Consider the following 14791-nt stretch of genomic DNA (forward strand, 5'->3'; position numbering starts at 1 on the left):
TGCATCAGGTAATAAAAAGCTCAAGCCTTATTTGACTTAAAGTTTTATTTGTTAAAAATAAATGCTTAAAGCAGCTTTTGTTCAGCTTTTTGATTTCAGTACATCTTCTCTTTATAGCCCAGTTAATGACGTCTGTAGTATCCATGTAAGTATTCTTCCAAAAACATTAACTTTTCCATATCACTAAGCTTAGATGTTTGGTATGTTTTACTCAGACTGATCACTCATAACATGAATGCTATTTCTCACATATATTTGTTCCAATTCCAGATGTTTCTCCTCAGTCCTTAAAAACATGATAAAGCCTATAAGAAAAGCTCATAGTATTTTCTCATAGTAAAGTCGAAATTTTGGTCTTAAATAAATTATAGTGTCTATATATGTTTTATTATAATGGCTAAATCAACGTAGGTTATAATATATTAAAACACAAATCATTTTAGATCTACATTTTTTTGTTTAGGAATATTTTATTATGTCATTGCATTACCATGCTAGCTTTATTTTGTAGATAAGTGGTTCTCAAGCATTTTGTATATTTTCAATAAATGATAAGCTTTTTAGATTAAGTCAAAAATATAGACCAAAGTCACTGTAAAGTTTTCTCACACAAACATCTCAAGTAAGAACTGTATAACAACTAATGTAAAAAAAATGTAACTGAGGATTCATTTCACAAATTTTAATAAACAGTAAGCTGTTTGCAGAACATGTAAACTGGATGTGATTAAATGTGATTAAATGTGCTTACTGCAAGCTATGTAAATCAAATGTAAAAAATTATCCTGAGCTAAATCAAATAGTTCAGTTTAAAAGAGTTTGCTCCAGTAGTTTTCCAGATATATTGATATTCAATTCTGAATCATAAGTACACACTCAATGTAAACAAAGCACTTTTATCTCCATACTTTGCTCAACAAATCTGAGCTTAAATCAAAATTGCTAGATTTATTGATTCCAAACAACTTCTCCGTGGCCATTGTTGACCTATATTCAGTCACTTTGGCTGTTTCCATAGGAAAATACATGTGGTAGTTGACAGCAATTCACAAATTTTGCTTTCTGTTTTTAATTTAAGGACACATTAACCATCAATATGAGAAAAATTGTTTTATGAATTATTTTTGACTAATCTTCACGACACTCCATTACCTTTAAGACCTTACCAAACATATAAATTGATTGACAGCAAAATGTCTTATGCAAAGTCCAACAAGCAGTTTGACGCCCACGATAGTAGATTATTGCAAAGCTCCTTTTATTAACTATCCTAATTCTGTTTGGTTATAATGCCTCAACATCTACAAATTTATCAGTGACAAATTGATGGAAAAACACATATCCTTCATTAGAATATGAAGTATTATACTATTAAGAATATAGCCCCTAATTTATTTATACTTTACATACTTTTTTAATACTATTTGATTAAATTGCCATTTTATTTCTCCAGATCCAATTAATCTTCAGCTGTAGCTCCTCTTCAGACATCCCATGCTTTGTCTTAATTCCACAGGTGACTGCACTGCGCATGCTCACTTTAAACCCATAAATTTAAATCCGATTGCACTGCGCATGCCCTCTGTAAACCCATACTTTTCCGGCTCTTTAAACCCGACTGCACTGCGCATGCTCACTGCCTCTGCCCGCACTACTGGATGCTGATCGAAGCCGAGCGCGTGCGGATCCACCCTCGCGCAGCTGTGCAGTTTAAATAGTTCGGCTTTAAAATTCACGGGGGTCATTTGGACTGTTTGCTTTGGGAGTACTTCCTCGGTGCTGCCTTCTTCAAACTCCAGCTTTTAAAACCCGAAGCCGCCATTTGACACAAGTTTCTGCACCTTATGTGAGTATTTTCCCCCTTTTTTGGGGCGGAGGGATATAAAAATGAGTGAAATGCACCTGTCAAATTTAAACTTTTCCTCCACTCTTTACCGGTGTTTATATGTGTTTGTTTTGTTTTTCTCATTCGTATTTAAATAGAAAAATGAACTTTGCATATGATGTGAACAAAAAGTTAACAATTTTTTGTGTGTTTTAATAAAACATTTTTAACTAAAGGTATGAAAATTGTAATAAAGTAGTAGTAGCTCATATTAGCTTTAGCTGTTTAGCTTGACGTAACAACTTTTAGCTAAATTTATTTAGGATGTAAACTGCATTTTTGTTGTTTATTTTACGGTCTACTTTTCATGCTTTTTGTTCTTTGTGTGTACAAAGACAAACAGAGAATCATAGGGTTAAAATTAAAAGTATTTGGGGTTAAAACTAAACGTTAGCTGCAGAAGTAGTTTGATAAAGTAATATTCCAACCATTTCTTTTCTGTGTGCATCATATTTGGGCAGCTCTAGTTCAAAGTCTGCAATATTTAAATATTTCAAACCTGGACTAAAATATTATGGCTGAAAGAATCTCTGAAACACGGTTTAAATTTGTGATACATTTATTCTATTCATGACAGTCCAAGAAAAGACTACAGTACTTCAGTGTTTTTATTTTATTTTTTTTATTTTTTGGCATCTAGATTATATTGAAACACGTCTAGTATAAAACCTGCAATTCCTGTTTTAAACCTGGCCTTAACCATTTTAGACAAAAACAATAACAAAAAGATATAAATAAAACCAAGTTAGGGATTTGAGAAAGTTTTATTCTATTTGTGAAAGTTCAATAAAGGAGCAAATTTAATGTTTTCTCTTTTTTTTTTTTTTGTCATCTGGATAATTAGAGCTGCTGCAGCCCAACAGTAAAGCCACAGTAGTGTTGAGGATTAACGGGAAGTTGAGTCTTATTATCTATAAACATGACTCTGGTGGTGTTTACTGTTGTCCTGATATGGTTATGTTACATTTAAGTCAAGCATGTTGAACTTTGTGGTTTAAGATACAGACTGTCAACAAATGTAAAAATAAAAATTCAAATTAAGAAGTTTTAAAAAAAAACATATTAACGGTGTACTTAGCTGTGCATCCATTAGTTTTGGTTTTATTGGAGATAATCTAAGTTAGTCCAAAGAATCTCTAACATATGATTTTAATACAACATAAAAAGCATATAAATGGACAAGGTCTTGATCTGTGATTCTTTACCTTTTCAGAATGTTGATAAAGATCTCTGAAAGCTAAAGGAAGAGAGATGGAAACAGCATCTGTATTTCATCTTACCTATATTTTCTACACTGATGAGAACAGGAGGGATGAAACATTGACAAGGATGCTTTTTTTAAACAAAACACAAAAGCACTTAGTGTTTTTTTTTAATCATTTGTTCAGTTTTAAAGCTCTGCAGTAACTGGGTTATTCGTACAGCTAAATATGAGCTAAGCATGTTCAGTTGAGGAAACCTCTTTCTATTTGATGTTGCTCCTCAAGCCAAACGTATAAAAGTCATGTAGTACTTTTTTGTAGGATAGTAACAGGAAGAAGGCTTGTGGAACATTTTGTGAGAGGAAATGAGGAACATCATTTTCTTGTCCTGCAGGTCATATTCTGTCAGCCTCAAATAGAAAGGTCGTAAAGCCTTTGGGGCAAGTTTATTTTTGACAGATAAAGAATAATTTTGTGAAAGTTTCCTCCATTTTTTTTTTTTCTGTAGGAGAATTGCATTAACACCAAGTGATGCATAAATGTAAACAATTTAAAAAAAAGATGATACAGTACAACAATTAAGCAGGATAAATTGACAACAAAGTAAAAAAAAGACATTTTGATTTTAAAAGTTAATTTTATTGCATTTTATGACCTTTAAAATGAAATATAATGGAGTGTATTGTCTTATAAAAAGTAAAGATGACTATTAGTCTTGTGATGACTGCCTTTCTGCTTCAGCTGGTCTGTTTTAACCTGTCAGTCCCACTTCAGATGGCTGTCTGCAAGATTCACAAGCTGAACACAAACTCTATTGACAAAACAGACTGTGTAAGAGAATGGCTTGATGGAAATACTGAGCTGGTTTGTGACAAATAAATTGGTTTAATGCATATCCTTATGCATAGGGGACTGTATAGGAAAAGCCTGTAAGATGCTACTCATCATAGCATGGATTTAACTTTGAGGATGGCTTAACTCACTGGACTTCTATGCAAACTAGATTTTAACAAATACAAACCAATCTAGGTTAGCATTTAGACAGTTTTATTTTTGCCCATTTAGCCTAGGACTGTGTTTAAGCTTTCCCAGGACAGTTTATATTTTTTTTATAGCTTAGCTCCCACTCTGTGTGCCAGTCTCAACATACACAGTACGAGGACGATGTCTGCAGAGGGGATGATTTATTTGCTTTAATCCAGGAAGTTTACACTCTAAAGTTCAAATGCAATGTTAATTTGATTAATCATGAGGTACATTTAGCTTTATCAAACAAATTTGAATAAAGTTACTGTAGTTGATATTTTTGCCTAGCTGTTTAACAGAAAGCTTGATGTACAGAATATGGCAAACTTAAAATAGAGTCCAAATTAAAATGTCTAGATTCCTAATGAAGAGGCGAAGAATCAATAATCCTATTTTCTCACTTTACGTTAGGTTGAGATCTTGTGATTGTTGAGGTCATGAACTTTAATTCAGATTATTTCCGCATATCGCTAACTCTTGCCCTGTGGATGAAGTCAGTATAATCCTGCAGGACACGACTCTCCATCAGGCTATAAGTTTGGTATGAAAATATTAAAATGATATCATGGTGCATTCAATTGATTAACTTTTGGAGTCAATCCAGTTCAAGATGGCAGCCACATCTAATCAACCTAGGTTCACACAAAAATTGATATACCTCATAACATTTTACAGATGCTGAGTTACTATTTGGTATAGCAGAAGCTGAGAATCGTTCAAAACATTCGCAGAGTTCTAAAAGTTCATGCAAGGTGTTGCATAAGAATGTTCATAATTGTCAAGGTTTAACCAAAGTGCCTGGAAAACTGTCATTTCTGAACATCAGATCTTAGTTTAAACTTTGGCTTGAAAAGCAGCAGATGATGTGCACTCCTTCAGAGAATGCTAGGTCTTTATCTGTCTTCATTTGCAGCGGGACGAGGGATAAATCACATTAAAACTCCCCCACTGCACAATATAAAAACTGAGATGTCCTCACTGTAAAGGTTTAGTGTTGAGCTTTGTCCCCTTTCTCCTGTTAAATATCTGACATGCTACATTTGCATTTCCTCTTCCAAAGTGTCAGTAACATACATTTTGCCTACTTATTCCCGGTTGCTTCATTTACTACGTCAAACTGCAGGTATCGCCCAAGAAATGAGTAAAACCTAGACTCTTGTTCTTAATGTAGCCACTGACTTGTGCATTTAAAAATGAATTCCAGCAGGGGCCCATGTGATGCCTGACAGTTTAAACCCGGAGCCCCGCTCAGCCTCTCTGCCTCCGTTATCATTTAGCAGTAAACGACAAAGCCAGCAGAAGACATACTATTCCCTATATGGGCTTTGTTTGGGAGTTCTCTGGTCTCGCTGTTTAGGTCCGCAGAAAAGAGTCCTGCTCAAGAGAAGGGGCCCTTATATGGTCATCGCAGCACGAGACTGAAGCCTCCTAGCAGGAGACAGAGAAGGGAGGGTGGGAGAAGATGGAGGGTGAAGGACATGAAAACAGGAATCTTGTCAATTAAGCAGTGACCAAGTATAAGAACAAGCCACTTTGTACTTTTTAGTTTTTTGTTTTGTCTTTTCAGATAAAGCTGTTGAAACAATGTTAAGTTAATTAAAGTCAACTTCCAACCCTCGGCCTTTATATCAGTGGGGAGGTTAATTGTTTGTTTGTTTCCCCGTGACTGGAAGTGTGGGGTTGAGAGCGGGTGGAGATCTGTGAGAATGGCTGCACTTTGCAACTCCCCAATGTAAAGAAGCATATTAACTCTGAGATGTACGGCAACGTTACAAGCACATCTTCTTTCTCAGAGAGACCTTTGTCATATTAGTCATGCTCTGTCATCTCTGTAATTGTCTCACTGTAATCCACCTGACAATGTTGCATCCTAACATCTTATTCTTTTGTCATTTTCAACAGCTGGCCCTCCACCTTAAGCCAAAATGTCCAAGAAGGCCCCAAGTGAGGACGAAAAGTTCCTCTTTGTTGACAAAGACTTCCTGAACAGTCCAATGGCTCAGGCCGACTGGGCGGCCAAGAAGCTGGTATGGATCCCATCAGAGAAGCACGGCTTTGAGGCAGCTGGCATCAAGGAGGAGCGTGGCGATGAGGTGCTGGTGGAGCTGGCTGATAACGGCAAGAAGATCACCGTCAACAAGGACGACATCCAAAAGATGAACCCACCCAAGTTCAGCAAGGTGGAGGACATGGCCGAGCTCACCTGCCTGAACGAGGCCTCTGTGTTGCACAACCTCCGTGAGCGGTACTTCTCAGGGCTTATTTATGTAAGTATGCAGCAAAACGTGCAGAAAATCTAATTGACTATGTGCAAAGGGTTATAAAAACTTTTCCTCTAAAGAAATTAAACAAGTTGATGTTGGGTGGAAAAGTCCAGTTTCATTTTCTCAAGACTTAACGTTTTTAATTACGTTTCTCTGACAGAAACAAAACCATCTTTTAAGTATTTCATCCAATATGATTTTGTCTTTATAGACGTACTCTGGCCTGTTCTGCGTGGTGGTGAATCCCTACAAAATGCTGCCCATCTACTCCGAGAAGATCATCGATATGTACAAAGGGAAGAAAAGACACGAAGTCCCTCCTCATATTTACGCCATAACTGATAACGCCTACAGGAACATGATGCAAGGTAGGATTGTTTTTCCGTTTCACTTCCTCTCAACAATCCAAACTTAAGATGTCTTCAGGAGTGATTGTACGTTAAATGAGGGGAGGCAGCAGACACAGTGTGATAAGCTACAGATCAAAAAAGGAAAGTCAAACTGCATTCAACTTTGGCATTGATTGCCAGCTGAACCAAAAGATTTTCACGCCGAAGACTGAAAAATCAGATGAATTCCCTGATGAGGTGAAGAAGCAAGAGCTTAAAGGTTGTAGATGCCCTCAGAGCTAAAACAGGAGTTCAGAGAGTTTCGGCTCATCTTGGACTGCACCTTTCCAGCAACTGAGTTCAGTTTTACTTCAGCCTGAGTAGAAATTGTTTTGACAACCTGCTGGGGACTTTCAGAAAAAAAGAGAGAGGAAAAAACAAAAGAACAGACCTCAGGCATATGATAAACCCAATAAAACCATGGCATGGTCTGCTCACTGCACACAGTGAAAAGACCATCTGATGGGACACAGTATTAGAGTCCACAGTTGTGTGCAACCTTGCACCGCACTAATTACTCTGCAGTTTGAATCGGTTTTTACTGTAGCTGAACATGCAAAACGGAGCTGTTCACTCAGCGTCCAATGTGGAAAAAGCACTTTTAAACTGAATTAAACAAAACTAATCAAAGCACAGAGACTTGATGTTTTGTGCGGTTACATGCAGCCATATTAGCTTTTCAGTGAACGTATCTGATTTGTTTAGAGCCGTTTATAAAGTTGGAGTTAATACTACGCTGATTCCTGAAAGACCTATCAGGAGGATTTTGATGTAATCTCCAGATGTTAAATTAAAAAATGATTGATAGTAGCTTATTTGTGCCGTAACACAAGCGATAAAAACAGTATATTGTTGAGACTGTTTTCTTGTTCATATTCTGTCCTTGTTTAATTTTCTAGTTGGCATTGCTTTGAGTTTGCAAGCCTTTGCTTTTTAACTATTATTTTTTGCTTTAGAAGAGTGGAAGTTTGAATATTCATGGAGTTTGGTGCTTCCTCTGATGGAGAACAGTCATAGGAAGACCATAAATAAACTCCTGAATTCATGTTTTCTATGATTGTGCTTCAAAACAATATGTTTTGTTAAATTTAAGGTGTTTATTAAAAGATAGAACTAGTTTGTGCTGTCAGGCTGACACTTGATTTTTACATTGCATTTTGTGATTGGCAAGTTTAATTAATTCCATCATATTTCTCTCATCATACAGACACATTTTTTGCTTGTATTGTAACAATGAAAATTAACTGAGCATTTAATGGCCAGTTTGAGAGGAGGTGACGATTGTGGCCTTGGCCGCGTCAGTGCTTACAGTAAATGGCTCTGGACTTCAGCTGCAGTGATGCGATTTCAGAGCCGCTCATTTCCCACAAAAGCTGCTTCTTGTGCTTCCAGGGGGTTTTGCCCACTTGATTTCATGTTGACGTGAGGATGTTCCCTCTGAGGAGTTGACATCTGGATTGAGAGATGGAGAGATGGGTGGGGGGGCAGTAAAACATTTCCTGTTTCAGAAACCTTCCCTTCCTCATTCATATTCTTTTTTTTTTTTTGTCCGTATAAAAGTCGGTCTTTTTCTTCTTGCGGCAAAAAAATGGGAGTTTAATGTTCTAATGAGTCGGAGTTTTCTCGTGAAACAGGATGTTTGGACAAGACTTAAAGTGAGTTTGGTTGGTGTTTAGAGTCATTTTAAAGCCCATAAATTTAAAGGCTTATTCAAATTATTCATACAAATAACAGACTTTAGAAGCTTTAGTGTGAGAAATGATGATTTAGCTGATGTGATTTTATGTGATGTAAAAATAAAAAAACACTAATTTGTCAAGGGGATGTAAGCCCTCAGGATGTTTTTATTATTTCTACATTTTGATAAAAGGCTAACACCTTGATTTAGATAAGCCATGTAGGGGGCGCGGTGGTAGGAGAGAAGGCGAACATGTTATCAAAAGGTTGCTGGTTCAACACCCTAGACCGACGACATCAAAATGTCGGTGGGAAAGGTGAAACACCCACACCTGCCTCCACCCCCATTTACCCCACTCTGGGCCCTTGAGCAAGGCCCTTAACCCCCACCATCTGCTGCCCGGGCATCCTAGATAGCAGCTCTCTGCTCCACACAGAGGGCTGTGGTAGCTCGGTGGTCTGTGTTTGTGTCACGAAGGACATCGGTGTAAAAACAATCGGCAAGTCTTTGTGTGAGTTAGTTCACTGTGGCGACCCCTGAAGGGAGCAACCAAAATAAGAATTTTTTTTTAATTTAGATTCTTGAATCTAACAACACATTTTGTGACTCATATACAAAAAAAATCCTATAACAATAGGAAAAGTTTAAAACTTTTTATTAACAAATTAACAGTTTTGTTGTCAATAAACATGTCTATTTCACATTTTATTTTGATTTTGCCATTTTCAAGTGTCCTGCAAGAATGACTGTCATGTTTTAAAGACAATGATGCCTTGATTGAAGATGAGGTCTCTGCTTAGAGTAAAGATTAATAGAAGAAAATGGTCTAAGCAATGCAGATAAGACAATATCCTCTATTTATAAAAAATCTACCATACTTTTTGCCGTATAAGTCGCACCTTTTTGCATAAATTTGCATGCTCTGCTACTTATACAGTGAAGCAACGCATTTGTTTTTTTTCCCTCTCATACTTATAAGCCAAATTTTGGCTCTGACTATTTCATTCATTGACATGGAAAATATTGAACATTAACATTTTCAGCCGCTAAAGGGCCCTCGAGTTATATGGCAAGCCAAGTGTCTCATTAGTGGCTATTAATGAGACACTTAGCTTACCATATATAACCACCTTCGTCTCGCTTCGGAACTCCCGAAGCAAACGTCAAATCAGCTGCATTTCACCGCGCCGCCCAGGAGAAATGCAGCTGATTTGACCATTAAAGTGCATTTATTAAGGAAAAGTTCAACTTAGACACACCTTTACTATAATTCCAAGCAAACAAACAATTGTTTTTAAGTGATAATCTTGTTAAATTCTTGTTTAAGTCCTTCTTTGCACGCTCCCGCGTTGCCATTTGGCAGCCAATCGATTTTTGGCACAACACCGGCCCACGTTTCCGGGTGGTCAGCAGTGACACATAACAAACGCGATGCGTCAGTGGTGACGCGTAATAGATGCGACTTAAACAGCAAAGTGACTTATTTATGGTTTTTCCCACTTTATTAGACATATTTGGACTGATGCGACTTGTACGGCAGAAAGTACAGTATTTGTTCAATAGTGAAATCATTGCATGTTCATATTGGAGCAGTGCACTTTTTCCCCCCTTGTTTAAAAGCGACAAACTATTTAACAATGCATTTTCTTATGTTGCATTCTTCTTTGTAGTGTAAATGCTTTCTGCATTTTTCTTTTGCTTTTTCTTCACACACTGAGCATTTTCTGAGCAATGTGGGGATCACTTTAACATGTGAAATACCTTAGAAACATTTTAGCACTGAGGCATCGTTTCTATCTGCTCATCCAGACAAATACACAGGAAATGGTGTTTGCCACCACAGCTACAGTGTGTAAATATTGTCTGACAAGTAAACAGGACAGGGGTGGATTGATTAGTGTTTGTGCTGGTGTTTAGATTATACATCTTCAGCTCATCCCTGTACAAGAACATTTTACAGCTTTAAAAGATCAGCTTATAGGCAGATCACACAAGACTGCATGGAAAAGAGAAAAAAGTGTTTTTATTTGCTTTATTTACTTCAGGCTAACATTTGGTTCATAATACAAGACATGACATGTGTCTGTATATTTAGCTTGTGGACCACCCATTTAGCTTTTAGTCTTTAAAGCTTAAAAAAGCTGCTTTGTTGGTTTTGTCTTTGTCACTTTTTAAGATGCGTTGTAGAGCGCCTGGGTGTGACCTCTTGATTTTAGTCAGGACAAAGGTGCAGGCAGGATGTGCAATTTCAAATGATTTTGGAGTCAACCTGACTAAAGATGGCCACCTCAGCTAGTTATTGATCCCACAAAAACTTCTCTATAGCTGAGTTTTACAGGTATTGAGCTAAAAATTGGTGTGGTAGTAGCTGAGAGTGATTCACAACATACACTCCGAGCTCTGACCAATCGCATGATTTCCAAATTCAACCAAAATTGTTATCACTCAATCTCCTATCATGAGATGATTTTAGTTTAAATCTCTTGCATGAAAGACTGAATGTGTTGTGCATTTCTTCAGAGAATGATACACATTTTAATGCTAGTTTGAGGATTTGTGAATAATGAGGATCAAATTAGAAGTATTGGCTAAAATATTCTACTTCTGTTGATTATTGTTTAATTTACTGTAGATTTGGATGTCCAGTCCTGGTCCTTGAGGGCCACTATCCTGCATGTGTTATTTGTTTCCTTTCTCCAACTCCTGATTCAACTTGAATGGTCTCATGTTCTGCAAAAACCTGTTAAACAGCCATTGATTCAAATCAGGTGTGCTGAGGAAAAGAAACCTCTAAAACATGCAGGCTAGTGGCCCTCAAGGACCAAGATTGGACCCACTTTTTATTGTAAACCTTGACTTTGACATTTTAAGGTGTAGACATTTTGCATTCAAGTGATGTGAAGTGTGAGCTTTTTTTTGTGGCAGCATCCCAGAAAATTAAATAGGACTGCACACTCATCAGAGGCTTTTACTGTCAGCAAATTGATATTGTTTGGTTGGATTTCCCATGAAGTTGTCACTAATGATGCAGGATGTTTCACACTAAACGCTCCGGTATGAACACTTCTCATGTTAGAGTGGAAGTGATGCATAACCGTGGCAAATCCAGATAACTCTCTTAAGCTTTGAAAAATTCTGCCTTCAGCTTGGCTGATGTCCCGGTCCTCCGAATTTGTTCTTCAGTCTTTGATGTCCATGAGATAAAACAGTGAAATTCCCCAGGGGAGTTTGATGTCCTGCTGCAGGAGATGACAGATGTTCTGTTCTTATGAGCTCCTGGTGTATTTCAGGGTGCAGCAACTTCACTATTTGTACAGATATGCTACCAGTTTAATTTAACATTACTGGAGCAGTTCTACAGACATAAATGTGACAAAAACCACGCCTGACCTCAGGTTTTTATTCACTTGCTTGAGTGAGCAGTGTGTTTTGGATATCTTACAAACTCTTATCCAGCCATCTCACATGCCAGAATTCCCTCTGCCTTAATTAGGAAGTACAGACAGGGAACGGGCTGCATGTTTTTTAAATGCATGTAAGGAATGGCGTAGGAGCAGCAGCCAAACTCAGGTCCTCCATTAAAAAAAGAGAATGTGTGCTATAGTTTACAGAGCAGGGAGGCTGCCTATTGTAACTCTGTGTGTGCAGATCTCTGCACAAGTTATTTTCCAACAAAGGACTTAGACATTAAATAATAAATTATGCTCATCCTGCATGAGGATTGAAAGTTGTTGTAGATTACTTGGCTTTGTTTTCACAGGGGCTACATTATATCATTTGATTGTTACAAGCTGACATCAAAGTTTAATTCTCTCTTAGATAAAGGATTGTGACTCCCCCAGGAGTCGATTTGAATTGAGGGATTTAGCCATAAATGGACTTGATGTATTCTCCCAATGTTTTTTTTTTTTTTTTTTTTTGGGGGGGGAGTGTATTTCTATGTATTTAAACTTCATTTTCATGTTTACATGTCAAAGTACTTGTGGTTAAATGTTTTCTGAGACCTAAAGCAGCCTGTCTCAGCAGGCGGTTCAAGAACTTAATTTAATTGATTTTTATTCCTGGAGAAAAACAGTACAATGCTGTGAGAAAGGTGTTTTTGCTTTTTTTGTCACACATTTTTCAGGTCTGCAATCAAACAATATTAATGTCCAGAATAACCTGAGTAAACCCAAAATGCAGTTTTTGAATTGATTTGATTTATTATAAGGAAAAAAGCTAGTTAAATCAATCAGGCTCTGTATGAAATAGTAATTGTTCCCATCCTGTCACATCATGAATAAATTCTGATTGGCCACTTTTGTTTGTTTGTTGTTTGACCAGTCACACTCAGATCTGATTCTACCTGAGCTGTAGAATTAAGAAATCCCCTAAATAGAACCATTATCCACAAATGGATAAAATGTGGAACAGTGGTGGACCTTCCCATTAGATGCTGGCTGACCAAAATGACTCAAGAGCTCACCGATGACCCATGCTGGAGGTAAAAACCAAGAAACGTCTAAAGTTCTGCAGGTCTTACTCGCCTCAGTTTAGCTTATTGTTCATGATTGAACGAGAAACTAAAAGCGAAAATGCCCGCCATGGGATGTTCCAAGTTCAAAACCCCTGCTGACCAACATCCCCCCCCCCCCCCCCCACACACACACACACACACACACACACACAAAGATCAGTCTCAACATTTGCCAAAATACGTCTTGATGGTCCCCAAGACATTTGGTAAATTATTCTGTGGACTGATGAGGCAAAAGGGATTTTTTTTTAAAGTGTGCATTCCATTGCATCTAAAAGAAAAGACTATTTTACAAAAAAAAACCTTCAAGCCAGGACTTACTTTCTGGACACCTCTGTGTGATTTCTGAATGGACCGAGGCAACAAATGTGGTTAAAACCAGCCCACCCCTTTGGACCACAAAGCAAGGTAGTAACAGAGGTGAAACGGGCAACATATGACAAGGTAATCGGGCTCAATGTGATGAAGTGGTGATGTGTGGTCTGTTCAACTACACGGTTGTGAGATTAAACAACAACAACAGAAAACAGATTTGTCACTGAGGGAAGATTAATGATGACACAAAGCAACTTTGCATTTAGTTAAAATGGCTAACTCCGAAGAGAATTGCTAAACTAAGTTTTAATTGGTCATGTTTTGAAAACACAACAAGGGAGATGCCCGTCACACGTTCGATGCTTTACACGCCACCTCAGCCCAGCTGAGTCCTGCTCTGTGCCCTTTTTTTTAATTTATTTCTGCACTGCTCGCTTCATTTCTAAAAACTCTCTCTAGGATGTGGCCTGCATCTGTGATTTATGAACCGCTAGAGGCAGACGGAATGATATATGTGGACATTTTATATTTTGTGAAACGTAGGTGCCTTAGCACTGCGATTCAGTGTGGGGGAAAAAACAGGCTGTCAAACATGGTGGTGGCAGTGTGATGGTCTGGGACTGCGTTGCTGCTTCAGGACCAGGATGATTTGAGTTCTGCTCCCTACCAAAATATCCTGAAGGAGAATGTCCAATAATCAGATTGACCTTAAGCTCAAGCTCACTTGGGTTCTGCAGCAGGACGATGATGCACAGCAGCACTCCTCCATGTGAAAGACTCCTCGCCATTTATCACAAAGGCTTGGTTGCAGTTGCCACTTTTTATTTTTTCACCTAGGGACAGGTTTGTTTAGATAGCTTTTCCCCACATTTTAATAAATTATATAATAATTTAAAAACTGCATTTGTTTTAACTCGAGTCATCTTTGTCTGGTATTAACAGTTTTTTTCTTTCTTTAATGTGTTGAAGTGAACAAAAATAAAAAAACTAAAGAGGTGAATAGTTAGTACTGTTTGCGATGACATGGCGCCTCTTAATTGATGTAAAAATTGTCTAATGCTGTAATTTTCTTTCATTCTGTAGACCGTGAGGACCAGTCCATTCTCTGCACGTAAGTCACTGTTTTAATCTTTTCATATGTAAGAAAGATGACAAATATGTACCGGTAAATGTGAAGAAACAATGAAATCATCCATCCATCCATAATCTTGACCCACTTCTTCCTTTAATCGTCTCTCTTAAAGCACAAGAAATGTTCCCTTTTCTCCATTTGTGTTGCTCTATGATCACATTCAAACTTGTTTAGCAGTGATACATGTGCAGCGCTCCCTGAGGGCTGTGGCCTTGTTCTCCCCTCAGAGTTGGTCAGGAAGTGTGCCCTGAACCCTGATGGGAGAACTAGATAAGCTTTCCAAATGTTTGGGCTCCGTTTTGTTTGTTTGCTTCAAAGTAATTATTGAGAACTGTGACTGGACACTGTCGTTTGGAGAAAAACTATTTGTTTTGTTACTTTGGT

The 14791-nt window shown here is 37.6% G+C and overlaps 1 protein-coding gene across 1 annotated transcript in view; it reads left to right on the plus strand.

Annotated features, from left to right (window-relative positions):
- Positions 1–1741: 1741 nt before the first annotated feature.
- myh11a (myosin, heavy chain 11a, smooth muscle) overlaps positions 1742–14791 on the plus strand; it is a 40521-nt gene continuing 27471 nt past the window's right edge. Inside the window, exons 1-4 of the mRNA XM_037689700.1 lie at positions 1742–1846; positions 6016–6380; positions 6589–6745; positions 14359–14386. Of these exons, the coding sequence (XP_037545628.1) occupies positions 6039–6380; positions 6589–6745; positions 14359–14386 (527 nt within the window). The 5' untranslated portion in view covers positions 1742–1846; positions 6016–6038. The remainder of the gene's footprint in view (positions 1847–6015; positions 6381–6588; positions 6746–14358; positions 14387–14791) is intronic.

The sequence above is a fragment of the Nematolebias whitei genome, chromosome 16 (genome assembly GCF_014905685.2).
Source record: "Nematolebias whitei isolate Nwh7 chromosome 16, NemWhi1, whole genome shotgun sequence".
Classification (NCBI taxonomy): Eukaryota; Metazoa; Chordata; class Actinopteri; order Cyprinodontiformes; family Rivulidae; genus Nematolebias; species Nematolebias whitei.